Raw genomic sequence first — 15,567 nt, 5'->3', positions numbered from 1 at the left:
TACCATCTTCCTTTTGATGTCAATCAGGACAAACAGGAGACTGTGGTTTCATACTTCAACTATTTGTCTTTCCCAGATAGTTTCTGTATGATAGCTCAGGAATTCCAAGAGCTCACAAGAAATTAAGTACCCAAAATTAATCCTATTACTAACATTAATGTTAAATATGTTCAGTAAACTTAGTCGCTGGAAAAAAATATATCCCATCATATAAACAGACTTGGTTAACTACTCTGGCTAATGTTGATTTCTCTTTCCTTATACTTAATTTTTTTCCTATGTATCTATTTACAAAACCTGAGATATAAAATACAATCCCATGAATTTTTACAAGTACATCAAAAACACGGTGGTGTCTCAGCTAATCAATTTTTCATAGATAATGCCAATTAAAAGGATAAATAAGATTGAAGTTTTCTTTAAAAAATGTATGTATTTCAAACATTTCAGCAGCACTAATTTATAAAGGGTTGTTTTTTATTTGCTTAGTAAGAGAAGTCCCTAGAGAACCTTCAGATGACAATGTTTTTAAGTTCAGCTCTAGAAGAAAATGTCGTATCTTTAAAATTTTTATTATTCTCTTTCAATTACATTAAATAAAGTTCATTGCAGATGTAATTTAATGAATACTAGAATGAGAGGCTATAGGATATTCACTAATAAAGTAATTATAAATAAGAGTATGACTCCTAAATTGGGTTTGGCATTCCTGATTAACATTAAATTTGATGATTAGTATGTGCACTATTTACGTATAGATGAGGAAAGTGAAGCACAGAAAGGTTAAATGACTTGTTCAAGATTATAAGGCCAGTAGGTATCCAAGCCAGGATTCAAGTGCAGTCCGACATTACAGGTAAGCATTCAACATGCCAAGTACCAAATCTGTAAAAACTGCACTCACAGAAAAAGGATGATCATATAGCAGTTCAACATCATGCTCCTACTTTAAAAAACAAGCTTAACAGAGAAGAAGATATAGACTGGATTATAATTTATTTAGCTTTTAATTCATGGGAAACACAGACTCATTTACCACTTCAATGTCATTTACTCAGTTCAACATGAAAAAATTAGAACTGAGAATATTTCCCACTTAGTAGAATTTGCTCTGAGCTTTGAGGGTTTTCTCAATTAAGAATGTTATAATCTACAGAGGAGAATCAACTGAAGGTCGTCGCACAACTTCAAATTTCAACCATAAACTTTCGAACAATGAAATGCAACTTTGAAGGTGACCAGGCAATTTAATGAAAAATAAGGGGGGAAAAGGGACCTAACAATAAGCCATGTTGAAAAAATACATTCTTAAAAAAAAAAAATACATTTTTTAGAGAAACACCAGTGATAGAGATGCAGCTAAGAAACTGATTGAACAACATGAAAGTTACCAAAAATATATATTTTTTGCTGTTTTTTAATTTTAGGATGATCAACAAAAGGAAACATTTCTTTTTTTAAGCTCTATGCACAACATGAAGCTTGAACTCACGACCCAGAGATCAAGAGTCACATGTGCCACCAACTCACAGCCAGCCAGGAGCTCCTAATGGAAGTTTTTTGTTTTCCTATCCATGGATTTTAGTTTTCAGAAAGAATTCTATTCTTGAAAATTATTCTGAATAATAATGGTCTATCAATGTAATAAAAACCTATCAATGAATGTTTTGCCAGTCAATAAATTTTCAGAAACTTACGTAAGTTTAAATAATCTTAACCCTTTTCACCCTCAAAAACATCCTCGTTTGTAATAAATCATATAGTAACCCTACATATGGTAGAAGCCAAACCAGACAATCCTCAATAAACTCTCCAAATAGGGGTGCCTGAGTGGCTCAGCCGGTTAGTGTCTGACTCTTGACTTCAGCTCAGGCTATGATTTCTGGGTTTGAGATTGAGTCCTGCATTGGGCTCAATCATTAAGGTTCTCTCTTCCCCTCTCTCTGCCCCTCCTCTCCACCAAAAAATAAAACCAAAAACTCCAGATATGTCATCCTAATATTCTACTTTATTGACTTAACATTTAAAATACCTGCTATCGGGGCATCTGGGTGGCTCAGTGGTTGAATGTCTATCTGCCTTTGGCTCGGGCCATGACCCCAGGGTCCTGGGATCAAGTCCTGGCTCTGGCTCCCTGCAGGAAGCCTACGTCTCCCTCTGTCCATGACTCTGCCTCTCTGTGTCGTTCATGAAAAAATAAATAAAATCTTAAAAAAAAAACCCACCCCAAAACACCTGCTATACAATTTTCTGAATAAATTTAAGACTAAGCTTATGAACTGGTACATATGTAAAAATTTAAGGTTATCTGTACTAGTGGCTAAATAAGATATTAACAGCTTTCTCATTAACTGAACTAAACTGGAAATGAATCATAAAATAATGTAACAGCAATTATTCTTTATTAACATTATTAAAAGCTTCTAAGCCTGTTTCTGGATCTAACTGAAATGTAATAAATATTTTATATCTAAAATGGAAATCCAGATACAAAAATTACTAATGAGAACAAAGAGATATGAAATTGGGCAGGGGGAGGTGAATAATACTAAAACCTTTCAAAGCCTATGTAAATGAATCTCCATGAAGAGCAAGATACATAATAATTTCTAATGGTTTCAAAAATGTGTACAAGCTAAAAGCTAGAGTTTTATATGATCACTTGCCTTTTAAAAAGATCAATCTCCAACTCATTGATTTTCAAAGTATAGATCTCTCTCTATATTCTTACTAAAATCAGTTTATTATGTGTACTCAAATGAGGAATATTCCACAAAGAAAGACAAAGGTGTAACTTGCACGGCAGTGGAAGGGCTGAGTGCAGAGTATGGTAAAAGACTAAAAAACCCAATAATATCACCTAATATCACTTTGATTTTTTCTTTTAATCCATAAAACTGTTACATTGTGACATGAATATGCTCCCATTCCTATTATAAAATGCATGTGGAATAATAAGAAAGCCATAAAGCCCTAAAATACACAAACAATCTTTTCTTTGACAAGGAAGTAGCCATTTGTGTTGCTAAAGCCCTTATCAATCATATCTCCCTCTCAGCCCCCTGCCTTTTCAGAGCATTAGAGGCCAGATGAATAGGCACTACTGACCTATAACACTGTTAACAATTTGAAATGCATTATGAAGCAGCTAACTGGGAAAAGCTATCAATTCTGGAAGACTTTCATAGTCAAACAACCCAGAGCTAGGGCCAAGAACACAGCTTGCCGAATGCACACAATAAAATGTAGCTGGGTGCATTACACATGGTGATTCAAACAATCATTTCCTTTTTTCAAAATGCTGCATAAATTAGTTGAAACTGTTTTTGGTATGAATATATTTTCCTTGTTATGAAGGTATAGAAATTTTAGCTTTCCATTCGTATTTCCTCTAAGGAAGTATTTTCAACAATATGTTTTAACATGGCTGTTAATATTGTAGATGAGAATCTACAAAGAAGTTTTGATAATTAGAAGGTAAAAAGCAACATATAAGTGACTAGAAAAAACGGAAAGGATTTTCTAGTAAGAAACACAAATGAAAAACTGTATATAGATCTATATCTAATTAGGCTATAACATTCCAAACTGTAGTCTTTGGATAAAATGTACAAAGGAAGGTGCTGTATCCATTCTCAAAACAGAGGTGAGCTGGTTTAATCAGAATTAAAAAGAGATATGCAGTGTCTCCTCCAAATCAAACTACAGAGACACAAATGGATACTTACTGTTCAGTTGCAAACAACCAATTACAAATTATTTAGATGAACATACAAATTGACATGGGGATTAATAGTCACTAAGAGCTGAGTAATTATAATAATGAAAGTAGCAATATTTATCAATGCTTGGTGGGTGACGGGTCTTATAATGAGCGTATACAGATTATTCTCAATCTCTATTACTGCCCCATGGCACAGATATTATAATCTCTATTTTATTATGAAAAAAAAGGCACAGAGAGATTAAAGAATTTGCCAATCACAGGTGGGGGTGGCACCTGAGTGCCTCACTCGGTTGAGTGTCCAACTTGGTTTTGGCTCAGGTCATGATCTCAGGATTGTGCGATTGAGCCCCACGTTGGGTTTCACACTCAGTGTGGAGTCTGCTTGAGATTCTCTCTCTCCCTCTCCCACCCCCTCCCCCTGCTTGTGCTCTCTCTCTAAATTAAATAAACCTTAAAAAAAAGAATTTGCCAATCATTACATAACTAATAACCAGCAGAACTTATTAACTCTATGAATCAGGCAGTGGGGTAACTCCAGAGCCTACAATCTTAGCTCCTATAACATACTATTACATGTTCTAGAAGTTAAGAAACATAATCCATCAGTGAATATACCATGCAACCCTAAATAGGGTTTAGCATTTCAATTCTCATATAAATTCTAATTATTTCATTATAAAAACAAAATAGCTTTTATAGAATATTTAGACAATACAGTAAAATAGAAAATATAGGGTAGGAGGATCATTTAGTTCCATCTTCCAAGAACAACTGACATTTTTATAACTTTATTCTAATCTTTTCTATACATATTTTTCTTTAAAATCCTATGAGATTATAATCATTACCCATACACAATTTTAAATGCATTTTTTCAAAAAATTTTTGAATTTTTATTGATGTATAACATCATGTAAAGAAATTACATTTTTTCCTAGAAACAATTTCTAACAGCTACATGATATTCCACATTTTCTTCTGTTAACCTTTCTTTTATTGCTAGATATTTTGACTAAAGGTCTGTATTAATGGCTTCTGCTTCTAGCTATACCATTGCAGATCAAGGTATAGCTCCATATTTTAAATCAGTTATAAAGTAAAGATTACCCAGAGAAGAGTATTTAAAATTACTGCATATTTTTAAATTTAGATCGCAAAGGAAATTACTTTGGTCTTGCTAAACCCACAAGCCTATTTTTCCATTAAAAAGCTCACAAAACAGAAAATATACTATCAACAGACAAGACATTCAACTATACTCGAGTATGTGGAATATTCTAAAACATATATTTTTATATTGATAGATTTTTAAATGATTACAAAAATGTCCAAACTGTAAGGATAAGTCAGAACTGGACAGGGCCATTGAATGTGGCTATGAAACCTGCACACAAGAACCTGCACAGGACAACTTAAGAGAACAAAAGCTGAACAGATGGTCACTTTACACACTTCTAATCCTGGGAGTCCTGGGTATAGACGAAGATAGGGTTTCTTGGTTTCATGTGATAAGACTAAAACACTCTTTCTTTCTGATTTTACCAACTACATATTTAGAAATTGCTAGCTCTAAGCTTTAATCTATGGCTTTGTCTTCAAATTCTCCCACAAAGAGCCTTCTCTCTTCCCAGGCCAGAATGGTTCTCATTTTCCACTAGGGAACCCAAAATACTGAGCACCTCTGTCATGGCTGAAATATTTCTATGTTGCCTGATCATCACTGGCTATTATCAGACCTTCAGACTAGAATATTTTAAACATCTGAATTAAAAATATACCATGTAGATTCAGATAACACAACACTATAAATACACTATTAAAAATAAAAGGTGACTTTAATTCAAGGAACTTCACATGTTAGAGATCTTCATCCCGTGGAAGACAATCAAAATGAAAACTTACCACTATTTTGGCCAAGATGCCATCATCACTTGCATCTAAGGTAACCACAGCTTTGTCAGTCTCTATTTCACATAAGGCATCTCCAGTACTCACAGCTTCACCTACAAAACAAGACTGGGTTTGTTTTGTTTTTTTAAAATATGAATATTAGTATATGGGCTGGAGTGTGTGTTAAGTACGTAAAACACGAAAAATGAATACCAAAATATTCAGTAGCTAGCTCTGGGTTGTAGAATTATAAGTAATTCTCACTACGTAAGTATGTGCTTGTATGTGTCTTTATGTATGGTTTGTTTTATTTTCCAAAAGGTCTATAATGGACATAAACTACATTTGTTATAATAAAAAAAAAAAACTACAAAAGATCATTGAGCAGGTATTAAAAATGAAATCACATTTTAGAAACAATAGCAACAAATGCATATTTTCATCCACAAATCAATTCTGGACCCATTTCTTTCTTTTTAATATATTTTGACTATTATTCCACAAAGAGAAAAGTTTTACAATTAATAGCACTTCTGAGTTAACATTGTAGGGTAAGTTCAGAAACCCTGTTGGCACTGTAAAACATAAATAATAAGGCATATTAAACAAAGACACACAATGTCAAAGACACAACTGAGGTCAAATAAGAAACATTTCTGTGCAACAGAAGCAGTATGGAAACTCAAAAATGTTAAGCAAGACCTGACTAGCTGTTTCTGGATCTAGAAACAGGTGGGGGTGGTTAGCAGGGAGAATGCAACAGTTTCTTTTGGAATAAAGAGAGCTAAGTGATTTGCTGAAGACAGGGATGCAAATCAGAACCTCCCCTTAAGGCTCGGGCTGGGTCAGTGCCCCCACTCATAACAGGAGGCTGACAGAGGCGGCAATCAAGACCTGTTGACTAGACTATGACTTTAATCAGAACTGTAGGTCTAGGAAGGTGGGGAATAAAACCACCACCTCAATTCCAGGATCTGAGCCAAGCCACCCTCTGGCTCCATTATACTGCACCTACGGATATCTCCAAAATCAATAGCAAAATCCCTAGACTGGGTGTGGGGAGAGGGTGAGAATGGAGGTGGATGGGAAGACACTGAAACACAAATGAAAAGCCTTCTGCTGAAAAAGAAATGACAAAGTTCCAAAAACATTCCAAAAAATTTAATGCTAAGAAAGAAAACCACAAAAACCAATAATGGAAACAGAAATTTGTTTCAGATGCAATTTACTGAGTGCAACCTCTCAGAGATTTTTAAATAAGTATTTGAGGATGTTTAGAAATACAAAATGGAAATAAAAGATCCATCACAAGAATAAGAGATAAAAAACAATGTACAGAAGTGAAACAAAATGACATCACATAGGAAGAAAAAAACTAGAAAATGTTGGAAATGAAAAATATAGTCATTGAAATAAAAAGAAACAATGGGGATGTACTATCTAGACTGGACATAGTGAACTGAAGTAGTAAATTAAAGGCAGCATTAAGGAACTACCCTGAACTTACTACAGGCAGAGAAAAAGGTTAAAAATAGAAGAGCGCAGTAAGAGACACAGACAGAAGCTGCAATGTTTATTCTGTCAAATGGATTTTCCAGGGCAAGACTGGAGGGAAGAGTGGCAAAGCAATACATGAAAAGAAAATTGCTGATAATTTTCTACAATGGAAAAGAAATACATATCCTCAACATGAAGGAGCTCTGAATGAGTTTAGAATAATTGTAACCTAGGATGTATTGCCTAGAAGAGGGCACTGGGAGCCTTGTAGCTTGCCTGAAAATAACTGTATCTTGACTGGGGGTGGTAACCTGGTTATATGTGCAAGTAAAAATTAATTGACCTTATTATGCTTTATGCAATTTATACCTCACTAAAAAAATTTAGCAGAAAAAAAAGTATCAGACTGTATGAATCCACATTAGATACACTGTAGTGAAATTCCATACAATAAAAAGAATATTAAAAGCTATCAGAGGAAAAACAAAAACAAAAAAAAAAAAAACAAAAAAACCAGATTACTTCGATGGAATGACAGAGAGCCAACTTCTCAGAAGGTGTAATAAAGGTCAGAAGCCAATGGAGGGAAAAGCTGAGGAAAAGTAACTATCTAGAATTTTATATGCAGCCAACCCATCAATCAAGAGTGGAGGAAGAGTGGGCACCTGGGTGGCTCAGTCAGTTATATGTCTGACTCTTATTTCGGCTCAGGTCACGATCTCAGGGTTGTGGGTTGTGAGACTGAGCCCCAGGATGGGCTCTGCTCTGGGGTGGAGTTTGCTTAGTATCCTCTCTCTCTCCCTCTCTGTCCTTCTGCCCCTATTCACCCTCCCTCCCTTTCATTAAAATAAGCAAATAAATAAAGGAAAAGGATTCCTGAGACATATAAAGGCTAAGAAAATTCACCATCTATTAATGAGCTATTAAAAAATGCAGTTCATCAAGAAGAAAAATGGACACAGAGGAGACCCATGGACTATATGAAACAAGCTACTACAGAAATTGATAGAACGGTAACTATGAATCATTTAAAAGTTAATTTCTGAGGGTTTTAAAAAAAATGTAGAACTCAAACTCTAAAAACAGCATAAGCTGGATAAGGAAATGTTTAGTTGATGGGTAAAGCATGCTAAGGACTTTGATATAAATAGGCACAAAAAATGTTTAAGAACTCTAGATATTGGCAAAATTAACTATGTATCCAAAATACTTACTGATGTACACCCCTCCAAAAACCAGAAATATAATCTTCAGCATTCCACAAAGCAGAGGAAAAATTAAATAAAAACTATTATCCAACTGAAGACAAGCACATGAAAAGAAAAAAAATTTTAAAAGCCATACCAAAATTATAGAAATAAGTCTGAATGTATCAGTCATTGTTATAAATGTAAACAGATTAAAACAACCTACTAAAAGCAGCAGAAATGATCAAAAAAATAAAATCTGAATAAATGTGGCTTACAAGAGACAGACCTAAAACAAACCAGGATAAAAATACAGGTATAGAAAAGCATGTAACATACAAATACACTCCCTCACACATACACCAGAAACAGCTGGTATAGCAGTATTCATAGGCACACTCAATAAAAAGACATAAAGGAAAATCTAAAATGCTAAGATAAATATGCTCTGAAAGTTCACTGTACAGAAACTATTTCATTGTATACCAAGATGGTCACATAGATGGTTATATTATCTCAGTTAAAACAGTTTAGAACTGTCAATATAAACTATTTTAATGAAATAAACACATCTGTTAGATGATATTTACGGAACACCTACAAGGTGATTATTGGCCTAACCTCAAACAGATTTTCCTACTCAACAGGTATTTATTAAAAATGCTTTAGGACACTGAGGATACAGCAGTGGTGGTAGTGGTGGGGGTGGTTAGTTAAGATTCTAACCTCAAGAAGCTTGCTTACTTCCTAGTGACAAATTAGAAATTATGGTGGGATTAGATAAAGTTAGGATGCTATAGGAACATTCAGGAGGGGTATCTAATTTAGTTTTTGCAAGGTGAAAGGCTTCCTAAAAAGTAATATATATTTACATAATTATGTATATTATATACATATTATATATAAATCTCATAATATAAACATAAACATATTATTTATATATAATACATATATAAATCTGAGCCTGAAAAGATGAAAAGAAGACAATCAAGTAAAGAAGCAGTGATCCAAGCAGAAGGCACAACATACCCAAAGCCCAGGAGGCAAAAGAGAACAGGAAACTTTGGAGGAGCTGGCTAATAGTACCTGAGAGAAGCAATGAGAGATTAGGCTGGTGAGGTAAGCAGAAATCAGACCAAAAAGGAACCTTGTATGTCACACAGAGAAAGCAGATTATATCATCTTACACACTTCTTTATAATGACAGATGTTTTCATAGTTAACACCTAGAAATTCTGTCCATAAGAAAACAGTATGTTTCATCACTTGTGCTCACCCCCTGCAAATTCTAAACACCCTTTAAGAACCATAGATAAAACGCACACACACACACAAAACCGAACCAGATTAACCATTGATGTCAACCTAAATGACTTTGTTCCTATTCCTGAATTCCTACAACAGCTGTAATTAATTTGAAATGAATCACAAATTGCATTATAAAATGTTATACTGCTACAGTTACTTGTTTTTTTCAGTTGGGTTTTCCTACTTTTTACCAGGCTATGAGTTTCTTCACAACAGCAATAAGACACCTCTTAAGTGTTTTACATTCTACCTCATTACCCTGGACTCCAACTAGTGCTTCATATATAATGAGTTTGAGATTAAAACACTTGAGGAAAAAAACTACAGTAATTTCACAAATCCTCATGTCATCATAAGGTATACATCAAACTATCGCTTGTATTTCATTTGGTTCTAAAATTTGATTTGTAGCATGCTTCTAACAGTAAATATCTTGGTGGCCTATTTCCTTTCTGTGTTTTAATTATATGTACACCTACTCACATAACATAGACATATAGATTAGTTATATGAGAATGTCGAGAGAGAGAAAATGGAAAAAAACACAGAGAAGGGTCGATCCATTATACAGTGAGCTTTCCCCAGAAACCAGAGCAAAGTTTAAAACATTGCATTAACTATATAAGGGCACATTACCCCTAATTTCATGAAACTAAGGTTCTAGCTATCAGTAATCAAACATAATATAAATATCACAAGAAAATTTTGAGTCTAATAATAAGCCATGATGACTCTAAATAGCCTCAGTTTTGGCCTTAACAATTTGGTGCTATAATTGAGAAAAGATGCAAAGCAGAGTGGTTACAAGGAACTTTTCCAACTCAGACACAGGTTTGATTCCAAGCTCTGACACTTGCAAGCAATCTTCACCAAATTACTTAATCTCTCTCTCAGGAAGGTTTTGAATGCACAGCTGTTAAAGAAAAAAGATCATGGAACTGGAAATGTTAGGTTAATAACTCATCACATACATCTTCAAATAAAACACTTCACAACATCTTTAGATAAAAACATTAGGTATGCTATTGAGGACCATCAAGAACCAAGACTCATTCTCACTCCCTAACCCATACTGTCATTTCAAACAGATCATTCAGCAAACATTAGTATAGAAGACATTATACTAAGCACTGTTAACACAATGTTAAGACACGGTGCTGTCCACAAAGAGCCTGGCGTCTAGAGGAGAAGGCCGAAAAGCTAGGCCCGAGCATCATGGATGATGTGAGGTGACAGACGGCTCCGGAGCTGCCATGTTGCAGAGATGGCAGCTTTGCAGTGTCCCTGCCCCATCTCCTTGTGGCGCATGTCAGCAGCCGAGGTGGAGCGGGCCCGGAGCGAGAGTGCGGGCCCCAGGAGGGGCCAGAGCAGAGGCCCGCCCGGGGGCCGCTCCCCAGCACCGAAGCCAGCATCATCGTTGGTTCCTTTGTCCAGATGGGTGGCTGCCGGAGCTGAGGCCTGGAGTTACAGAGGCTTCCCTTTCTCTTTTTAAATTCTGCCTATGAAGTAGAGTCCTGATCAAACACAATGGTCATGTTTATGAAGTAAACACATCCTGTGACTTTAACAAAATAATTCGGTCCTGCCAAAAATTAACAACAAAAGTCTTTATTGATAAGGTGTATATGGTGGTAGTGGTGGGAGCGAGCTAGCTTTTATCAGTAAAACCACATAAAATCACACCTACATGAACATTAAAGGAAAAAACCTCTTCTTAGTGCTTCGTTGAAGTATAGTAGCAGCTAAGATTTGAGAAAAATAATTCAACTGTTTACACAACAAATACTAGGTAAGTAGGTAAATGACACTGTACAAGACAGTATAGTAAAAAATAGTAAAATCAGACAGACCTGCTTCAAGAAGTTTTTAATGGGACTGAAGAGTACAAATAAGCAGGCCATGGCCATCCCACCCAACCAGGGCTTACTGTAGTGTGGGATGACAGACCAGGGGCCCCTAGTCACTGTTTGCCAACCCTTTTCAACTCATCACACAAACACAAAATATTATTTGCACAATCAAAAACCCCAGGCAACTGTGTTCCTAGGCCACGTGAGGTCCTACCCTGAGGGTTAAAGGCAGGAGTAGCACTTTGAGAAGGGAACAGCTGGTCAAAGTTAACCTCCCTTATATCCTTCTGACCCCTTACATTTTATATGTTGCCCATTTCAAGCGCTCAACACACTCGCGGCTAAGGATTTCCCACTATATGGGACAGGGCAGACAGAGAACCTTTCCATCGGCAATCAGTAATTGCACTCACTAATTCTAAAATACTGACCTAAGAGAAATATTAACAGTAAATGTAAAAAAGCACAGATGGAATGCTGTTCAGCAATAAAAGGAAGGCACTGCTGAAACAGGCTACAACATGGTAGATGGAAGAAGCCAGTCACAAAAGACGGCACATTATAGGATTCCATTACAGGAAATGCCCAGGAAAGGCAAAATTTGAGAGCCAGAAAGCAGATCACACTAGGGATAGGAGAAAGAAGTGACTGCAGTCAGGCACCCAGGATCTTCTGAGTAACAGAAATGCTCTGAAATTGGATTTTGGTGATGTTGCACCACTCGTTCTACTTTAACTAAAAATAAAAATCATGGAATTGTGCCATGCAAAATCACCAAAATCTACAATATGTAAACGGTATCTCAATAAAGCTGTTAAAATTGTAATATACTGGAAAAAATGGTGAAGCTACCTATGAAATGCATGTTTCAAAAGTTTTCCATTTTAGCACCACCAACATGGATACAAATCCCCAGAAATAACAGATATCAGAGCTCTTCTACAGGAGAACCCAGACCCATTACAGCACCACAATGGTACCTACGGATAACACTTCCAACACTGATAAACTCCCTCAAAACGCTTTACTTCAGAATCTTATACTCTACAATGAGATACAGTCTAAAGACTTACGCAAAAACTATCTGAGATAGTCGTAATTTCCAGTCACATGACAGAAGGAACGTCCACATAAAATGACAGTCCCTGAGGGAAAACATCAAGAGCCGTAAATATCACTGACGACACACATCCTTGTCTATGTTCCAGTACTGGAACTAAGTACGTACTTGCCATACTGCCTCAACCTAGTTTTGTTCCAGTATTTCATGGTATGCGCTGAAATAGCTCAAGAAAGAAAACAATGTTTTTCATACCCTCAAGTAATCGCTCACAAAGGAGGGGAACCAAAATGTCTTCTTCCTTTTGTCATTTTAGCAGATTATTTCAACTGGTGAAAAAATAAGCTATATCCATGTCAATTAAACTGAAAATATCTGAAACACATTTTTCTCTCCAAATAACACACTTGTAAACAAAGATGTGGAATTACAGTTCAGTTCACCTTTCAAGAGATTCTAACATTGTGCATGTTACCTATCATTGTGTCTTCTTCACAAATTTTATAATCCATATTCTTTTCTTAACCCCAGACTGAAATTAGGTATTGTAATACTTGTTATAAAAATGCTTCGCTAACAACATTCATTAGATCAGCAAAGATGGGAAAAATTTATATATTATTGCATATTATCAAGACTTCAACAAAACAAAACAAAACAAAACAAAACTGAGTTATCATAGAATTCTGAAGTCAGGGATATATCTTAGATTTCAACCAGTTCAACTCACCCCCGGATATTTCAGGGCAGAGTGGGAACCCCAAAGGACAAACCATGATTCCCAGGCCAGAGTTCCTTTTGCTGCATCTTTATCACCTTAACTTAAAACATACACACCCCTAACTGCCCCTTCCCCCGATGACATTAGTAATTGTGAATTAGAGTCTCCAACTTTCAGGAAACATTTAAAGTCTGTAAGACCGAACTGCTATCCATTAAAGATTATCAAATCATTAGCCTTTGCTTAAAAATAAACTAGACTTCTAATTAGATATCACTATTCTTTATGAAGAAAAATTCAATCCTCTTAATGTTTGAAGGTCTAAACTAATTGTTTCAAGTAAGAGTGACCATGCATTAAAAAGATCTCAAGATCAAATTTTTTTAAAATGCAGCTAATAAGAGAAAATAGCATAGTCTGAGGCAAGATTTTAAATGTCTTTAATACAGAATGACTGAACCAAGCTATCAGAAACGTATCAAGCACCAAACTTAGACATACAGTCACATAAATGTACTGTACTGTACATAAATGTTAATGAAAAAAAGTAAGTCATGCTCAAAAGTTCACAATGAAATCATAAACATGGTGAACTTAAAGAATACTGTGAATTCCTGAGGACCAAAAATTAAGATTACTCTCATTTACAATATATTAGTAAAGAAATGTTTCTCTTCAATTGGCAGAACGCAATTTTAAGAGCAACCTTCAGGGAAACATGCTCCAGGGGCTTAAGCACATCCTGGCTTACCCTATGTGAAAACAGCACAGTGTAATCAAAAGGAAAAAAGAACAGGATGATGAGACCATATGTCTCCATATTCTAGTGGATGTGAAGAACTTATCAGATTGCCAGTGAGCCAGTTGCCAGTGAGCTAGAAGTCTAAAAGATAAATGTGGTCCAAAGAATCCCTCTTATCTACTTGCCTCAAAATGTGAAAAAATTTAATCTTTTTATAATAACCCAAAAAGGCTGTTCGTGTCTGAATCATTATGTAATGACACCAACACTCTGTCATATCGAATGTGGAAATAGCAAAAGCTCTGTAATTCATCAGAAAAAAGAAACCTAAAAATAGACTCCAATTGATTACATTATTTATAAAGGTGAAACTTTCTTAGATACTGATAATTATTTTTAAAGATAGCAGCCATGCAGAGCCAATTGCTCAGAGTGCTTCCTAATGAAGCACTGGCTCTTTCACTTATGTGATCTATGTCTTCCTCAAATTCTAGAAAATTCTCTGCACTTTTGTCTTGAATATTACCTTTTTCTCATTCTCTTTTTGCTCCTAGAATTCTTGCTACTGGATTACTGGATGATTTTCATTTGATTCCCCATGTCTCAACTTCTTATTCATATTGTCTACTGCTTTCTCTAAGCTGCATGCAAACTAAGTTGCATGCAACTTCTGTTCACTAATTCTTTTCTCAAACTTTAATCCATCCTTGAGTTGTTCGTTTTCTAGTTTTAAAGACAGTATTTTTCATTTTAGAAGTTCTGTTTGTCCTTTTCAAATCTGCCTAGACTCTCTGGAGAATATCTGTCTCTTTTCAGATTTTCCATTCCTTGTCTTACATGTTTAGTCATTTTAAACATATATTTTCATGTATCTAATAATTCCAATTAACTGAAGTTCTAGTAGGTTTAGTCTTGCTGCTTGTTATATGCTTCATGACTTTTGCTCCTAAAAGACTGCTTCCATGTATGTTACTAAATTTGATATTGTGAACTATTTGTAAGTGGAACTTTATCTGGGAATCTTGTATGGCTTGGACTGGAGGCTGTGTCCTTCCATAATAATGGCCTTTGCCAGGTAACTCAGGAAGATTATCTGCCCAGAACCACTTTACCTCTGCTGTGGGTTCCCAGAAAATGCAAGTATTCTAAATGTGAACCTGAAAGCCTCATGAGGACAGGCCTATGAGAGCATATTTTCAAGGAAGTAGGCATTCTTATTCCATACAGATCCTAAATCAAAAAAAAAGAATCTGCTTGTTATCATATGGCATTAAATTCCATCCATATGCTGATGACTCTCAAATTTCTATCTCCGAGTCAGACTTCACTCATGAACTTCAAACCCAAAACCAATTGTCCATTCAACACCTTCACTTCAATGTCTAATAAACATCTCAAATTTACCACATCCAAGCCTAAACCTAATTCTTTTAATCGCACCCCCACCCCCGAAAAATCCTGGTCCTAATTTCATTTATTCTTCTTTTATCTCAGGCCCAGTGGAGCACATGGCTCCAACTCCCACTCATCACTGTGGATGCTACTAGCATTTGATGATTCCCCTTTTTTTGTATTTAAGCTTTAC

At 35.5% G+C, this 15,567-nt stretch overlaps 1 protein-coding gene across 1 annotated transcript in view; it reads right to left on the bottom strand.

The window, feature by feature from the left end:
• The window catches only part of PDHX (pyruvate dehydrogenase complex component X), a 64,419-nt gene that overhangs the window by 31,454 nt on the left and 17,398 nt on the right, over window positions 1–15,567 (bottom strand). The window contains exon 3 of the mRNA XM_026012753.2: window positions 5,630–5,730. Coding sequence (XP_025868538.1) covers window positions 5,630–5,730 — 101 coding nt within the window. The remainder of the gene's footprint in view (window positions 1–5,629; window positions 5,731–15,567) is intronic.

The sequence above is a fragment of the Vulpes vulpes genome, chromosome 5 (genome assembly GCF_048418805.1).
Source record: "Vulpes vulpes isolate BD-2025 chromosome 5, VulVul3, whole genome shotgun sequence".
Classification (NCBI taxonomy): Eukaryota; Metazoa; Chordata; class Mammalia; order Carnivora; family Canidae; genus Vulpes; species Vulpes vulpes.
Note: the sequence above shows the minus strand (reverse complement) of the source record. Positions and strands in the feature narration are given on the sequence as shown.